Source organism: Cryptomeria japonica, chromosome 4 (assembly GCF_030272615.1).
Source record: "Cryptomeria japonica chromosome 4, Sugi_1.0, whole genome shotgun sequence".
NCBI lineage: Eukaryota > Viridiplantae > Streptophyta > Pinopsida > Cupressales > Cupressaceae > Cryptomeria > Cryptomeria japonica.
Window position 1 is genome coordinate 169952604 of NC_081408.1, and position 17677 is coordinate 169970280.

At 37.9% G+C, this 17677-nt stretch overlaps 1 protein-coding gene across 1 annotated transcript; it reads right to left on the minus strand.

The window, feature by feature from the left end:
* Positions 1-12704: 12704 nt before the first annotated feature.
* On the minus strand, positions 12705-15023 carry LOC131049008 (putative disease resistance protein RGA3). Its single transcript, XM_059218979.1, has 4 exons — positions 14313-15023; positions 14013-14267; positions 13229-13807; positions 12705-13163 (listed from the first exon to the last, which is right to left on the minus strand). Exons 1-4 carry the CDS (start codon positions 15021-15023, stop codon positions 12705-12707), a joined length of 2004 nt encoding a protein of 667 aa, XP_059074962.1.
* Between the last annotated feature and the right edge of the window lie 2654 nt (positions 15024-17677).

The following is a 17677-nucleotide window of genomic DNA, read 5'->3' on the forward strand; positions in this document are numbered from 1 at the left end:
CAAGAGGACTCATGGCAAGAGATACTACACCAAGCAGCATAAACAACAAGGAAAGAGCGAGAACACCAGGAGAAAGAGAAACGACAAGAGGAGCTGGCTAGTCAAACAGAAGAAGTATCTTATGAGAAAGTGCATCATGTACAGGAATCTATTCAAAACAAGGCAAAATCAACACCCAAAGATATCACTACTCCCCAAGGAGGAACAATGTATGAACAAATGCAAAGGGTACAAGCAGGCTCTGATTCTAAATTAGAAAAGACTACAAGATTGGTATCAATTATCAGAGACATTTTCTCACCAAACAACATACCTGTTAGAAGCAGTAAGATAAGTTGGAACAACGATTTTGAAATTGATTCCAATGACTATGAATGGGGTAGTTGTTCAAATATGACTGAGGATGTCGAAGAAGGTGTTATTCATTCATTGTACACCCCTTTCTCAAGAGGGATAGGGCATAGAGTCTAGATTACTTGAATTCAGACCACAACATATCTACGAGGCTAAAGAAAACAATCAACAACACTACGAACAAGTCTACATGGAAGATGATACCATTGAAGATCTTGACAATATCTTTAACTTAACCAACATCCCAAACAACTTTTATGATACCGCTATCATGACACTTACCGGAGCCGACCTTGACCCACCAAATGAATCTCTACCACTGGTATTTCCTGATTTGATAGATTGGGACGAACCTGAACACCATGATATACCTCTCTTTCCAGATGATGAATCCATTGTCCATTACTTATGTACAATCAACCTAGAAATAGAATCTACCAGCGAACAAAAAAACGATATCTGCAATCAGGAGGGTGCCAAGTCTCTCAGCCACAAAAATGAAAGAAACAAAGGATCTAATGCTGAAAACTAGTCAATGGCAACACTAGATCACAAAAAAGTCAAAATAAAGGACACATCTAAGGGTGAAAACCTTTGCAAGGAACCTAAAGATGGGAGACTTGACACTCTTCCTGAACACTATCAGGAGTGATCACCCATATTGATTGAGCCAACTCAATCAATAAACATCGGTACAGAAGCAACAACTAAAAACATACACCTAGCAGAATCACTGACAACAGAAAAACAACCAGAGTTTATCAAATTCTTAACAGAAAAGCAAATCAATTTCGCTTGGTCCTATGCTGATATGCCTGAAATAGATCCAAACCTAATCATGCATCATTTATCTATTGCTCCAGAAGCTAAGCCAGTCAAGCAGAAGTTAAGAAAGATGAATCCACATGTAGCATTAATGATCAAAGCTGAACTAAAGAAGTTATCAAACGTCGGATTTATTTGACCTATAAACTATGCTGAATGGATTTCAAACATTGTAGCAGTTTAAAAACCAGATGGAAGCATCAGAATATGCATAGATTTTAGAGATGTCAATAAAGCTTGTCCAAAGGATGATTTTCCTTTTCCCAACATTGACATAATTATAGACCTAACAGCAGGGCATGCAATGCTATCATTAATGGATGGTTTCTCTGGCTATAATCAAATCAAGATAGCTCCAGAGGATCAAGATAAAATAGTGTTCACCTGTCCTTGGGGAATGTATTGTTGGAATGTCATGCCTTTTGGCTTAAATAATGCTGGGGTAACTTATCAAAGACCAATGACGACAATCTTTCATGATATGATGCATACCTTCATGGAGGACTATGTGGATGATTTACTGGCTAATTCATTCACTTGGGCAGAACATCTGGGCATATTAGATAAAATCTTTCAAAGATTGGAGAAATTCCAAGTCAGGCTAAACCCTAAGAAGTGTGTGTTCGGAGTAACATCAGGTAAATTATTAGGCTACATTATGTCTTAAAAGGGCATTGAAGTAGATCCAACGAAGGTACAGGCCATCATGGAGATGCCACCTCCCAGGAACATTAGTCAACTCAGATCTCAACAAGGACGGCTATAGTCAATTAGGCGATTCATAGCCCAATTAGCAGATAAAAGTCTACCATTCAATCATTTGCTACATAAGAACATACCATTCAGATGGGAAGCCAAGTGTGCAGAATCATTCTATCAAATCAAGCAATATCTAACGAATCCACCAGTTCTGGTACCACCAATAGTAGGAAAGCCGCTCATTCTCTACATATCAACAACCGAAGTATCATTGGGGGCACTATTAGCACAAGAAGATCAAGCAGGCAAGGAACAAGCTATATATTACATCAACCGAACATTAAACGGATGAGATAAATTACACATTCATTGATAAGGCTTGTTTAGCTGTGGTATTCACCTCTCAAAATTTCCGTCATTACATGCTATCTCACACAATGAAGCTAGTAGCAAAAATTGATCCTCTCAAGTATTTACTCAGCAAAGCAGCTCTTACAAGTCGATTGGCTAAATGGGTCATGATTCTTAGTGAGTTTGATATCCAATACACAAAGCGTTGGGATATCAAGGGACAAGTAATTGCGGATCAATTAGCTGAAGCACCACTACCAGATAAGCAACCAATGAAGGTAGAATTTCTGGACATGGATATCCTTACTGTTACACTCAAACAATGGGCCCTATACTTTGACGGTTCCTATACTCAACATGGCTCAGGTGCCGACATATTGTTCGTCACCCCTGAAGGACACACCATTCCAAGATCGTATAGACTCATGTTTCCATGCACCAATAACATCGCTGAGTATGAAGCCTTGGTCACAAGAATCAAAATGGTCGTGGAATGGAGAATCACGAAATTGAAAGTCTATGGAGATTGCCAACTGGTTATAAATCAGATCAACAATAAATATCAGACAAAAGATAACAAGCTACTGCCATACAAAAGAATGGTGGATGACTTCAAATAGTACTTTGTATACATCACCTTCGAGCAAATACCAAGGTTGGACAACAAAGCGGCCGATGCAATGGCTACTATCGCTTCACTGCTACAAATTCCAGAGCAACATAGTCGTTATGAGTTCCTGGTAGAGCAACTATTTTCCCCAACCTATGACAATTCTGCATCCCACGTCATCTATGCCTTAACCGGTTTAGACTCTCCTCTTTACGGAACAATCTATGAATATCTTAAAACCAATACCCTATGCATTGACCTATCTCGTAATAAAAAACACAACTTTATTTGGCAAGTCGCCCGTTATACCTTAACCGCTGACACACTTTACCGTTGAGGTCTAGCTGGTACTCTACTTCATTGCCTTGATCGTAATGAATCTGACTCTGCTTTACACGAGCTTCACAAGGGTATCTGTGGCATGCATTCAAGTGGTCCTACTCTTGCTAAAAAAATTCAGAGAATGGGATATTATTGGCCGACAATGGAAAAAGACTTATCAATTTGCAAAGAAATGTCCTAAGTGCCAAATCCATGGCAATCTTATCCATGCACTAGCACATGAGTTGCAGCCATTTACAACATCTTGGCCTTTCTGTCAATGGGGACTTGATTTAGTAGGGAAAATCCATCCTTCCTCTTCAAATGGACACAAGTTTATTATCACTACGACAGAGTATTTCACAAAATGGATTGAAGTAGTCCCAATGACCACAGTAACTGGAAAGCAGATTGCCTCATTTATTCTCAATTATCTAATTTGCAGATACGACATTCCCAGTTCCATCATCATAGACAACAGACGTCCCTTCAAAAATCAGGATGTGCGAGAACTATGTGAGCGATTCAAAATCCAACATCGCTTCTCTACACCTTTCTACCCACAAGAAAATGGTCAAGTAGAGGCAACAAATAAAACAATCGTGAAAGTCCTAAAGAAAACAGTAAATGGTGCGGGTAAGGATTGGCATGTACAACTCAATCCGACACTCTGGGCATACAGGACTAGCATCAGGACACCTATAGGGGCTACGTCATATTCATTGGTGTATGGATCAAAAGCAATTTTACCTCTTGAGGTAGAAATTCCACCACTCAGAGTATTTTTAAGAGGCATTATTCCAGATGAGGAGTATCTACTCAATAGATTGCAAGAACTAGATATTTTGGATGAAAAACGACAACATGCCTATGATCATCTCAAAGCATACCAGCAGTTCATGTTCAGAAGCTACAACCATAGAGTCATCCCTAGGATTTTTAAAGTCGGTGATCTTGTCCTTAAAGAAAATCCTAGAAATCAACAGGATCAAGAAAAGAAAGGGAAGTTTGAACCTAACTGGTTGGGTCCCTATGTTATCATATCAGTCTATGGATCAGGTGCCTATCAACTAACAACTTTAGAGGGCGATGTGCTCGATGAGCCAACCAACAACATCCATCCGAAGAAATTCTACACTTGAGTGGTCTAATGCATAGAAAAAAGTAACAAAATCAAAAAAGTGAAAAATCAGAAAAAATACAAAAAATCAGAAAAACAACAAAAAGGTACAATAAAAACAAGTGGTGAAAACCTGGCAACAGGCGCTATTGTGAGGAAACAAGCTCCTCTATCTATCATTACTCATATCTTTTGCTTCCATCTAAGTCAAAACTAAATGGCCATCGCCCAACACTTTGTATGCAACATTATCCCGAACATACTTAGCGTAGTCATTGTCCTTGATTATCTGAAGATCGGTTCATCATATCCCACCATGGCTTGGTAATCATTATAAATATCCACATCGATAGATATCTATAACTAGGGGCAACATTCCTCTGACTTCGACCATTCCAACAACAAGCAAACAAGAATCACAACATGGTAAGGAAATCATGTCAACAACAACTCATCAACCGAAAAAAAAAGACACCGATCCCATTATTCAACTGAAAATTTTAACACACACATGATGGATTATTTTCTGAATTATAACTTTTTACATCATGCATGAAGTTTTGACTATTTTACACTTCAAATTTTTTGAGTCATTAGACCTCCTGAATTTCTCAACGATACATCAAAAAAAGAGAAAGTAGCAGGGGAGTCTGATATTTTTTTGCTTTTCTGTCTGTGACACAATTATTAGTATGGTGCAAAAGTGTCTCGAGACATGATTGGAAACATATCATTGAAGACATTAACCACTTTGCGCATACAAATGGTTAACTCTTGTCTGTTTTACGCAAGCAACACTCAGGTCGTCTTGGTTTAATAATACTTCGATGCTTGTGCCGTCTTGCAATATCAAAATGCATGTACATTTTACCCAGGTCATTATGGTTCAATTATACCATTATGCTTGTATAAACTTCCAACATAGCGAAAGCTCAATGATGACAAACCAAAACATAGCAAAAACATGCGACTACACAAGAATGACAACGAGAAAATGAGGGTGATCATTTAGTTGCATATAATTTTAAATCTTGCATTTAGTTGCATATCATTTTAAATCTTGTATTTAGTTGCATATCATTTTAAAACTCACATTTAGTTGCACATCATTGTCATTATCATATATCTCATATCATTATCATTATCATTATCCTACATTTTCAAGATACATCTCACAAATCAAATTCATCAATGCAACCTATCATTATATCATCACATCATAAATCATATCAATCAATATCAAATCAAGAGCATTTATCTAAGCATCACATTATCACCATAGAAACATCATATCGCTGCATTAATCATCATCCATAAACACATCACATGTGGATCGGAAAATCAATGTCATATATATATCAAAATTGGTGAAAATGTACAAGGGATGTCATGTCTGTCAAAATACAACACAATTATCAAAATACAGTAGAGACAAGTCTCTCAGGGATGACTATCTCCTGAGGCTGACAATCTCGCAACAGATGTCCCAGCACCTGGATCTCCACCAGTAGGATCATGATGGGGAGGCCCTGGAACCCCTCTGCTCTTTGTCCTTGAATGAGTCTGAATGGATCGACTGGATGCCACTGCAACATAGCTAGGAGCTTTGTGCTCTCTAGGGACCACCTCCTCATATAAATGCTTGTAGTACTCAACCTCCTTGGCTGCATACTGTATCTCTCTCAGTGTGTCTCTCATCGGGGAACCGACCGCTGCAATCTCCAAGCTATCCGCATGAGCCTCTTCTCGACCTAGGCGCTCTATCACCGTGTCTCGCTCTGTTGCGATCTGCGCAATTTGACGCTATTGGGCTAGTACCTTCTCCTACAACTCCTGCACTGTAACATGCAACGCTCGGATCTGTGAATCCTGTCGATGCGATGGTACCTTGATCTGCATTGGTACCTGTGTGGTGACACCACCTATCCTTGTCCTATGTGCCAGTGGAGGTAACACATCTGATCTCCTCCGTTGGGTCGGCCGCCTAAACTCCTTTGCCTCACCCACAACTGCCAACACCTCCCCCACTCTACCAACTCCACTGGCTCCAAGAACCAAACCTCCTCTCCCTCCATCACCACCCTGTCGTCTGTCTAATCTAATCTCTTCTCCTCTCCCTCTCCTCCCTCCATCTCCTCCTCTATCTCCCCATCTCCCTCTCCCATCTCCTCTGCCATCTTCTCCATCATCTCCACCTCCCTCCTCCAACTCCTCTCCCTCCTCCTCTCTCCGTCTCACTCCCCCTCGCCTCTCGGACTGCTCATCCTCATTGTCCTCAAAGGTATGAAACATCTCAGTCGGATCTGATATCCGTGCCACTACATGTGCCACAAAGTACACTGAAAACTCCTCCGTCATCCCAACATCCACCACTCCAGCCTTGTAATCCCATATCTGTCCCACCAAGAGCATGTACTCCTCCACCGCTGCTGCACTGTCTACTATAGGACCCCACTTTGGTACGTCCTGTCTCCGACGAGCATATAAGCACGCTCCCTGTGGCATATCCTACTGTCGACCATACTTCCGCTGAACATGGCTTTGCAAAAATCTCTCAATTATAAAAGGCGTTTGCCCAATCAGGTATCTAGACATATAAACATAGGGCATCTCTAACCCATCCTCAGCCCATACCTCGTAGTCCATATATGGTCTCCAGATGACCGTATCAATATCATCCAAAACCCTCCTCCAATGCTCTAGCTTGTCCAACTTACACTAGACAACTATACCTGCATACCCATACACATAGGCCCGACCAACTGGCCTATCCCTATTTGCAAGTGGCCGCGCTACAAGAATGTGCTCCCAAGCCCATACTTGTAATAATGTCACGCCCGCTGACAAGCTGCTGTATCCTAGATATACCACTTGGTGCAGCTCCCTGTACAAGTGTGATAGCATACAGGACACCCCAAGTGAACCTGCGTCCCTGTGTAACCATGTCCTCCAACACTAATCCCCAACCCACTGCTAGTCCCTTCGACCTTCGGTCGGGACACAAGAATCCACCTACGAAACCTGCCAATACATAGGGTAAAGGAGCATAATCAAGATCCACAAACTCCTGCCAAGGGATCTCGTATCCACTAATCTGATCATCATGGAATATCCGACGGAGAGCCTCTATCCTACCCTCAGTCTGCTCATATGGAAATAGTGCCCCAATCACTGGACTTCGTAGAATCCAATAGCAGTCCTTTGGGGTGACTGTCATCTCACCTGTCGCCAAATGAAAGGTGTTTGTGTCACTGTGCCACCTCTCTACTAAAGCTATCAACAAACCTCGGTTAATGATATACCGAGGCATGTCCAATAAAGAGGATAAACCACACCTCTCAATAACATCTCTATCCGCCTATGATAACCGCAAAATCAATGACCATGGTCTCGGAAATCGCTCTCACGACTAGAGTATGCCAAGCTGTGCCTACAAAAATACAAAATGTCCAACATCAGTTCTCACATTAATCTGATATATCCAATCAAAACAAATATCTCAAGAAAGCATCATATCGAAAATCCAAAAACCATATTGAAAATCAAAGACCCATAATAGAAGAACTATATCGAAAATCAAAGACCCATAATGCAAGAACCATATTGAAAATCACAGACCCATAACGCAAGCACCATATCGAAATCAAATCAATGACCCATAACGCAAGCAACTCAAAAATCCATATCGCAAGCATCATATTAGGAATCATATCGAAAATTGAGAATTGGAACTCATATCGGACATCAAATTCAATTGCAAAGGAAAAAAAATAAAAAAAATAAAATAAAAAATCAAAGATCCATATCAACAGAAAATCAGGATCCTCATTCAAACAATCAATCAGCTTGTCACTTCAAAATAAAATCAATTTCCGTAGACTCTCAATCATCATATCAGGACTCAGACATCATCACAACAGGCAAAACATTGGCTCAAAACCCATCCCAACGCACTCAACACGTACCTATCCACTCCTAAGCCATCTACCTCATCTATTCTCCCCGCGACGCATTCTTTCAAGTCTTTTCTACCCATTTTTCTTACCCACGGGCCAAAGCATCCCTCCCATGCGCTAAGCTTCTACCTATGCGCTATCAAAACTCACCTATGCGCTATAATCTTTATCCTATGTGCTAAAACTCACCTATGTGCTAACTGGGGTTTCCATCATGCTAACCTACTTACCCTATGTGCTAGTTCACCCTACACGCTATCCTACACTCCCTAAGCGCTTACTTGTCAACCTTATGCGCTAAAGGACCCTATGCACTATCCTAGACCTGCGACACACTGCATAATGAACCCAAGATGCTAACCTACCTAAAAACCCTACACACTATTGTCCTTATCGTATGCGCTATGTGAGGAACCCTACGCGCTAAAACGACAAAATTAGAAGCAAAAAATAAAAAACTTGACCAAAATCGATAAAATTAATCAAAAATGTGGAAAAATTCAGATGACTTACAAGTGGATCATATGCAGCGGGCCTCCAGTATCAACGAACGCGCTCGAATCAGTGATAAGCATAAGGAACTGACATTGTTGTCAAACTCCATGTGTCACTATCACAAGAGGTCAAATATGCAAGTGATGAAAATAAAATCACTTTTTACCTTTTTTATAGGGTAAAAGTAAAAAAGGGTTAGTAAGTGGGGCATGTATTTTGCTCATTTTCTCACTTTTAACCTTATCAAACATCATTTTTTAGGAGTTGAGAATCAATTACACTGCATTCAACACAGTCAAAATTTCAAAATGCAATTAATTCAAAAACGATCATCAAATCAATAAACTTTTCAAAATCCTTGATTCATCTCCCAAGGGGGCATCATCAATATCATTCATCAAATCTGGGGCACAACATCAACATATCAACACACGACATCACATTGATCAAATTTTGCTAACATATTCGACAATTTTCTTTGAATCAACATGTGCACACACGTCACTTCAAAGAGGGGCAAAATGTAGACATATAAAAATGACCACTTTCCTAAGTGAATATTTAATATTCATTTTAACCTCATTCTTCTATTTAATTAAATTATTCACATTCATCTACTTGATTAAATGAATTACTCAATTTATTTAATTAAATTCACCCAAGCCTTTCATAGCCTTTAATTAAATAAATCACTTTATTTAATTAATTCCCCTTTCTCCCCTTTTAATTAAATTTACATTTAACTAAATTGATCCTTGCCACTAAATAAATTTAATTAATTTATTTAAATCCCCCACTTGTATTTATGCAAGTTGCTTCTATTTTTGTTGAAACAAAGTAATTTATTTTAATTAAAATTCACCTCCATCCACTTACAAAATCCTACATCTCCCACTTGCCTCTCTAAACCCCCTTCTAGATTCTTCTAATCGCTTCTAATTTAGCCTAATTCATTTCCTAAATATTGTCACATCCCTAAGCAAGGGGAAGTCACTTCTCAAACCCTCGAAGTCTTTGAAAACCATTAAAGGCTTTATGTCTCCAACAAGTTAACCTCCAAAGTCTTCCAAACCATTAATGGTTAACTCAACCTTCTTACATGGTTGGAGACTTTTTGCCTAACTCAACCTTCATCTAACCCAGGGGTCTCCTCAGACACTCATGGCTTTACCCTTGGTTATCCCTTTAACCTTTGCACAAGAGTTTATCCTTTGGGTAAAAGATTTATCCATTGGATAACACTAGCCTAACCTTAACCCTTAACTCCTAAGGTAACCATCATGTCTTTTCAAGCATTTAAAGCTTCTTTCATCTCCTCTCAAGCACTCTTTTGTTGACAATTCTCACCATTTCATTGGTGAAAATTATAAACATGGATTGATTAACTTTCAATCCTGGCCCTTGATAAGATCATCCAATCCTGACCATCCATTGCCCTGTTTTTCCTATAAATAGAGCCCTCCTATCATTTTCATATCCAAGTATTTAGTATAAAATTTATAGACATTTTACTAAGCATCTAAGTTTCATGCATCTAATCCATAATAATTTTTAAATCAAGCACTTAGCCTCTCTTTGAATAGAAATCATCTTAATAAGCATTCTAAGAAGCATTTCCATTATCATAGCACTCTCATATTAGACTAGTATATCATGTTATGATAGGTTTTACTAATCTTTTATCTTATCATCATATCCATGCTAGTTTAATTCATACTAGATTTAATATCATGCATAACTAGGAATGCATTCATATTAAGTTGATCAATATCCCTCCTTCTCATAGTTGTCATTCCTAAGTCACTTTGCTCAATGATCTGAGAGAAAAGGAATTGACTTGAGGGATCCTATCAGATAGAGAACAATGAAACATCCTTTGGGAAGTTGAGCTATTCAACATAGCTCCATAACTTGCACCAAGAGTCCCATTGGTGTGTGGACTTGTCTAGAAATCGGATTTTACGTTTCATCGCACCACTTTTCCTGCACACACAACTTATCATCATTGACTTGCCAAATCACTAGTTGTGAGTCACCATAGATACATAAGTCAATGATTTTCCATTTGATAGCCAAGTGAATTCCTATGATAAGGGCCTCATATTTGGGGACATTATTTGTGCAAGGAAATGCCAACTTATAGAATTTAGGTATACAGTCTTTGTGGAGAGTAACAAACAAAATGCCTACCCCTAATCCCTGTTGTGTGTAGGAGCCATCAAAGTTTAATTGTGATGGAGTAGCCTAGGTATAAGTTTTTAGGTATTAAGCCAAATGTGATAATGGAAATGGAAGGAACATAAAATCAACAAAACCTAAAAGTGTATCGCAACACTAGATTTACATGGAGAAACCATCACAATACAAAACATCACGAACAAACGAGAGAACAAGTATGTTATTAATCTTTAACAAAAAATAATTATAGATGCATCAAGCGTCTCTCAAGATTTAATTAGTCTTATAGTAGCACATGTATACTTACAAAATTCTCTTAGAAACCACTACTCTATGAATCCAATTTATAGGTAAATGGGAAACTAGAAATCACAAGTGGTTTAGCAAAAAATGAGGCAAAACAATGAAAAATAAGTACTAGGTTAGGCTAATTTTGTAGCTTCCTCGCCCCAAGATAACTCCTTCATGCCCATTGGTTTATTAAGAGAAGATCTAAAATATTCTCAAGTTTCAAGATTCTACAACAATATTTGACCATTATTTACAATTGCCTATAGAAAATGATACTACAATCCAACATTTTTAGTACGAGCATGTTATATTGGTTTTTTGGCCATGCAAATAAGAATCTAATTATCATATCCAATTTTAACTACCCTATAATAAAACAAAATTCTTGAATACAATCTTTAAATCCATAGCCCATCCTTAGAGGAAACAATAGCTATGTACTATACTCTAGTGGTGCATTAAAATAGTGGGTTTCCACTTACTCATCAAACTTACTACACCATTAAACAAAGTAAACATATAGCCTATATAGTGATGTTCAACTATCCAAATCATCTATCGAATCTATATCCACAAAGGCCCATATGTCCAACGTCTTAACTACATCATTAATATTATAAAAACAAAAATAGTCATAAGAAAATTAGCAGCTAAATGTCTAAACACCATCTTAAGATAATTCCAACGTTCATGACCAAGGTTAGAAAAAAACCTACTTACAACTATTGGGCACACTTTGGTTTGGATCACACTATCTATCCTCAAACATCAAGATGATATCAAAGTTACATATAAAAGAAGTGCTTTTAAATTTTGATTTGTGTGATAATTTTTACTATCAAGGTTTTGGATCACATTCTATGAACCCATAATCAAGATAAAGAGATAAAGAGTAGAGAGAAAAACTATCATGGATTTTGATTCAAAACATTGATAATAAACATGATCATACTATAATTAAAATTCAGAACATTCTTATCTAATATTATGGATAATAAATTTCATGTATTAATCAATTTAGTTACTCTCATTTAACCAAATATTTGTATATATCCAATCTAATATTTGTCGCAAGGATGAAGTTTTCATCCCCTAAGTATTTCACATTAGACATCTCTAAAGCTTGATTTTTGATGTATCTAATCATCACCTTCTTGTTATTAATAAATGACACATCATCAGCATATAAAATAAAATAATGATTTAATTTTTTTAAAATAATTAATTATTCCCACACTTATCCATCACTTCCACATAATAGATATTAAATTTTATTCAACATTATAAACTTTCATGAAAATTATTGAAAAATATTTGTAATATACAGTCATTTGAAACGAAAAAAACACCTACAAATTCTATTTACTCTTCTAACTACCCTTGAAAAATATACTCAATAAAAACACTTTGTCTAAATAATTAGTCACAATTTTCAAAACACAATACTTCAATGAAATATCTTACAAAAACTTATGCAGTATCTCAAATCGAATATATGCTGGCTCTATATGCAGATCTCTATGTTGGAATTATTGGCTTTGATTTTGTTCCAATCTTCCCCACCTTCCTTTAACCTCTCCGCTAACTCACTACTTGCCTGCTCCACATCTATCCCTTTTAGTCTCCTCAACCGCTCCAATCCGTCTGGAATTTTCTTCACTCGCAGACAATCATATATCCATAGCACTTCTAGACGTTGCATCGCTCCCTCCTCCAATGCCGGCAACTCCTCCAAAAGAGGGAAGTCATACATAAATAGCCTAACCAGCTTAGGAAATCCTCCACTCTCTCCAAACTTCTTTGGCAATTCTTTGCATCTTGAACCTTTCCTTAAAACCAATGATCGTAAGTTGGGCATGCTTTGGAGCAAAGGATAATCACTGCACTCAATTAACACAAGTTCTGTCAGATTTACCATACCACATATCCAACTTGGCACAGAAAAACGACAAAGCCAAAGTTGCTGAAGATCATTCATAACTTTCATTTTCTCTGGGAACGCTGGAAGATTCGATTCTTGTATATCACCTTTACCACAAGAATTCTCATTTTCACTAGGCGCTCAAAAGCATGTTCATCTTCTACACTTCTCAATCCACGTTCATCTTTTATACTAAAGCTTATTTCCTGCAGATTGATCAAATTGCCGACATCTTTAACATTTAAGAATTCACTCTCTACAGTAGACAATGGGAAGCATCCTGATCTCAATGTCCTCAGACTCGAGAGATTTGATATTCCCTTGGGCATTTCCCTGGTCTTAAGTTCTTCTGAGCAGTGACTTACATCAAGATGGGAAAGAGATTTTAGTTCGCCTATCCAGTCAGGTACACGTTGTATGCTACTACATCCAACATCAAGAAATTGAAGACTCTTGAGTCTTCTAACACAATCCGACACCTCCATGATCTTTGTTTTAGACAAATTCAGAACCTTGAGAAGCTTCAATTTCCCAACACATTTTGGCAATGTAGAGATGGCAGTGTTGCTAAAGTCGAGAACCCGGAGTACTCTGAGACGATCAAACAATAGTTCTGGAATACTTGTAATTTCTGCAGTTTGAGAGAGTGAGAGTGCGGAGAAATTGTTAGCGATGAAGAGAGCTTTCTGAAATTGCATTATTAGTTACACCTTTTTTGGACAATAGTAACCTGCGGCAGCTTGTTTTTTTCAATGGAAGATCAAATTCAGTTTTATGTTCTTTACTTATATTAGTAACCAAGTCAAGAAACAAGTCATAAATGTTGTAACAAGCACTAATTCCATCTACTTCCAACAAACAGAGATTTTGGAGTAGCTGTAAGTAACTTACCCCAATATCACACTGTTCTCTATCCTTTTCTTGTGGAATAAACCCTTCGGCCATCCACAAATATATCAAATATTCCTTGTGTATAAATGTCAAATCTTTTGCTACATAAAAAGATATGTGTATGTCCTCTGGAAAGAAAGGAAAATAAGAAAAACAAGCTTTGACATAGAGTGGAAGAGAGTCGTAACTCAGCTTGAGGATCTGCAAGGTGGAATTCTCTGCCCCTACTACATCTTTTAATTGCTTCAGTTTTGACTGTCAGACCCCTAAGTCCGAAGAGCTTAGCATCGATGCTGCAACCGTCTTAACGGCCAGTGACAACCTCCCACATTTTTCTGCAATTTGGTGAGCCAACCTCTCCAGGTGCTCAGGCGACCTATTTCCCTCACAATCGGAAAAGGCAAACAGGCAAAACAGATTCCAACTGTCCTCCTCCGAGAGGCGTTGCATCTCATATACATGGGCCCTCATATTTGCAGCAACATCTCTATTTCTGGTAGTAACCAAAATTTTACACTGGCTATTAATACCAGTGGGAAGGCCAACACATTGTACCAAATCACCTTCTAGACTACTCTTCCACAAGTCATCCAGAACAATCAAACACGTTCTCCCCTCTAGTTTCTCACTTATCAAGTCAGATACTAGCTCTAGGTTACATTGCAAAGTTCTGAGAGAAAAAGACTGTGAAACAGAAATCCAGGCAGAATATTCGTACCCATGTTTTGTTCTGTCGTAGACATGCTGCAGAAGGAAAGTTTTACCCAGGCCGCCCATACCCACGATGGCAATGACCTTAACAGCAGGATCCCCTAACAATCTCACTATTTCCTCCACCTTGTGCTCCACTGCCACTGCTTGTGAATCCGGCTTACTCCCTTTTCTCCGTATTTGGGAAGTACAACTTGAAGGCTGACTTGAATTCAACACCTGACGAACAAGATTGATCTCCTGTGCCTTTTGAATAGTAGAGCTCATCCTATCTTTTAGATCTTTAATCGTCTTCCCCATCTTATGCCGAAAATCTAGTTGGCTAAAACAGCATACACAGGATTGAATGGGCCTTGTATACAAAGGCTCAACAGCACACTCATCAACTATATCTTCTACATCAAGAGCGATATCGCTCACTTCCGACAGCCATAGTTTCGCAGAAGCTTTAAGCGCACTTTACTCGTATGCGTCTTCTAGATAACCAGATATATAGGCGAGCTCTCTCTGCAAGCTTTCAAAATCCTCCTGAAAATTGAGCAGGAGCGATGCCTCATCAAATACCTGCTGCGCCAAAATCTTACCAAGCTTCCCGACAACACCCTTGGCAAGCGCAATAGCAAGTCCTTCAGCCATATTTAATTTAGAGCAGATAATTGAATAGCAATGCAAATAAGCCCTGACAGTTCTCTCAATTTATAAGAAAATGAGGCTTCTAGTCAAGTCTTGCTTCTCTTGCATGCTATACAACTCTTAAGCAATCGCTCACGTTCCTCGACTCTTGAGAAATTACATGTCCTCTTGCACGTTCCACAATTCTTAGGCAATTACAGATCCATTGAGCCACTGACACAGAATAATCACAGCTCATCTTTTCAATTTAAAATTCCATTGATTATCATCTGTGTGATCTTATGTACATGCCTCGTTTTTCTCTGTACATGTTGCGTTCTGTGACCTTGTCTTTCATCCCATTTTTTAATACTGCAGGACAACTTTTTTTCCTCTTCTCATTCCATTGAGAGCGAAGAGATAAAATGAGGGGTATGAGGCCAGTCTTAAACTTCATATATTAAACAACATATCAAGTCTAGAGAATATTAGTCAAATCTGAATTTTTAACATTTTTAAGTTTAGAAGCTAGCTAGACGGAAGTCGATTGATTTCTTAGATGTTGATCAAAGCATGAAATTAGATTTTGAGAAGATTTTGGGGGATAGAATTGTATTTCTTTCTGATTCTGAGGATGAACTTATTTGGACAAAGAATATTTCTGGTAAATACACTGTTAAAGATGGTTATAACTCTCTTATGGTTGCTAAAGATTTATCATCTTGGCCTTATAAGTTGTTTTGACATTCGGCTTGTCTTCCTAAAGCTGGAGCCTTTGCTTGGTTGGCAGTTCAGGACAGAGTCCTTACAGGTATGAGACTAGATAGGCTTGGTATTACTGCTGTTTTCCCTTGTGTCATTTGTAACAAAAATTTGGAATCTTCTTCACATCTGTTCCTACATTGTGATTATGCTTATGAATGTTGGCAGTGGTTGTTTGAGAAGTTAAATATATCCTTTGTTATTGGTAAGGATCTCATTTCCCATTTTAGATCTTGGCCCTTTATGTTTGCCTCATCTTTTTATGCATGCCTTTGGATCATATCTCCATCTATTGTGATTTGGAATGTCTGGCTAGAGAGAAACAACAGGATATTTAAAAAAACAAGGTCTCCTGTGTCTGAGGTTCTATTAAAAATTGAGTCTTCAATCTCTGAGGTTGTTTTGTCGTTTATTTATAAGAATTTGAAAAATCTTACTTATTTTTCGCACTGGGATAGTAGAGTTACTAGGAGTTTGGAAGATGCTGTCATTTTTACCCTCTCATGGTTCAATTTTAAAAAAGAATGATGCAATAGGTAAGAGATGCTCTGCTAGATGAAAACCTTCTCCATAGGGGCACTTTAAACTAAATTTTGATGGGACCTCTCATGGTAACCCTGGGCCGGCTGGGATAGGCATGGTAATTTATGATCACAATGCAAATTTTATTCGAGCTAAGTGTCATGCTATTGGTTTCAAAACTAACAATTATGCGAAATTTCATGCTTTGTCTTTTGGTTTGGATATGACAATCTCTTTGGGAATTAAGGACTTAATAATTGAAGGTGATTCTATGGTGATTATTCAATGTGTTATGAAAAAGAAATCGAATTGTTGGAATTTGCAGTATATACTTGATCCCATTTTACAAAAATTAGAATTGTTTGAATCTTTCTTGGTATCCCATTGTTACAAAGAAGTTAATAAGATTGCGGATTATTTGACAAATTTAGCCATTGATAGCAATGCCAATCAGCGAGAGGTGAGTTTTGAGGAAATTCCTTCTAGGGCATGGGAAGGTTTGTAGCAATAGTTATGTGATTTTCTTGAGTAATGTTGATGTAAAATTTTATGATGATAATTATTCCCACTTTCCCCTTTCATTTCAAGTATTCATGTTCCTTGTCTGGAGGAGAGTTCGAGCTCATGGTATTTGATACAATAGTGTTTTTCCAAAGTTTTTTTTGATACTTTCTTTTTTGGTAGAAAGGTTTTTGGCTCATGGGATTTGGCACAGGGCTTTGGAAAATTTTGTCTTCTTCCATTGATAGAAAATGTGGAGTCTACATTTGAAAATTATCTGATGGGTTTTTTTGACAAATTGTCATATGAGCTCTATGCAAAACTGATATTATATGTGTTGTGACCGCATTTTGTATGTGGTTTTGGGCGGGGTGTATAAATTTATCCGTTAGATACTATAGGTTTATTTTATGAGCTGTGACCGGAGGTTTTCTTCCCAAGGTTCTTTCCTCTGGTATGCTCTTTGAATCCTGTGTAAAAATTAAAAAATATTAATAAAAAAGTTTAGTGGAATAATCCATTTTTATTGAAAAAAAAAAAAAGTTTAGAAATATATT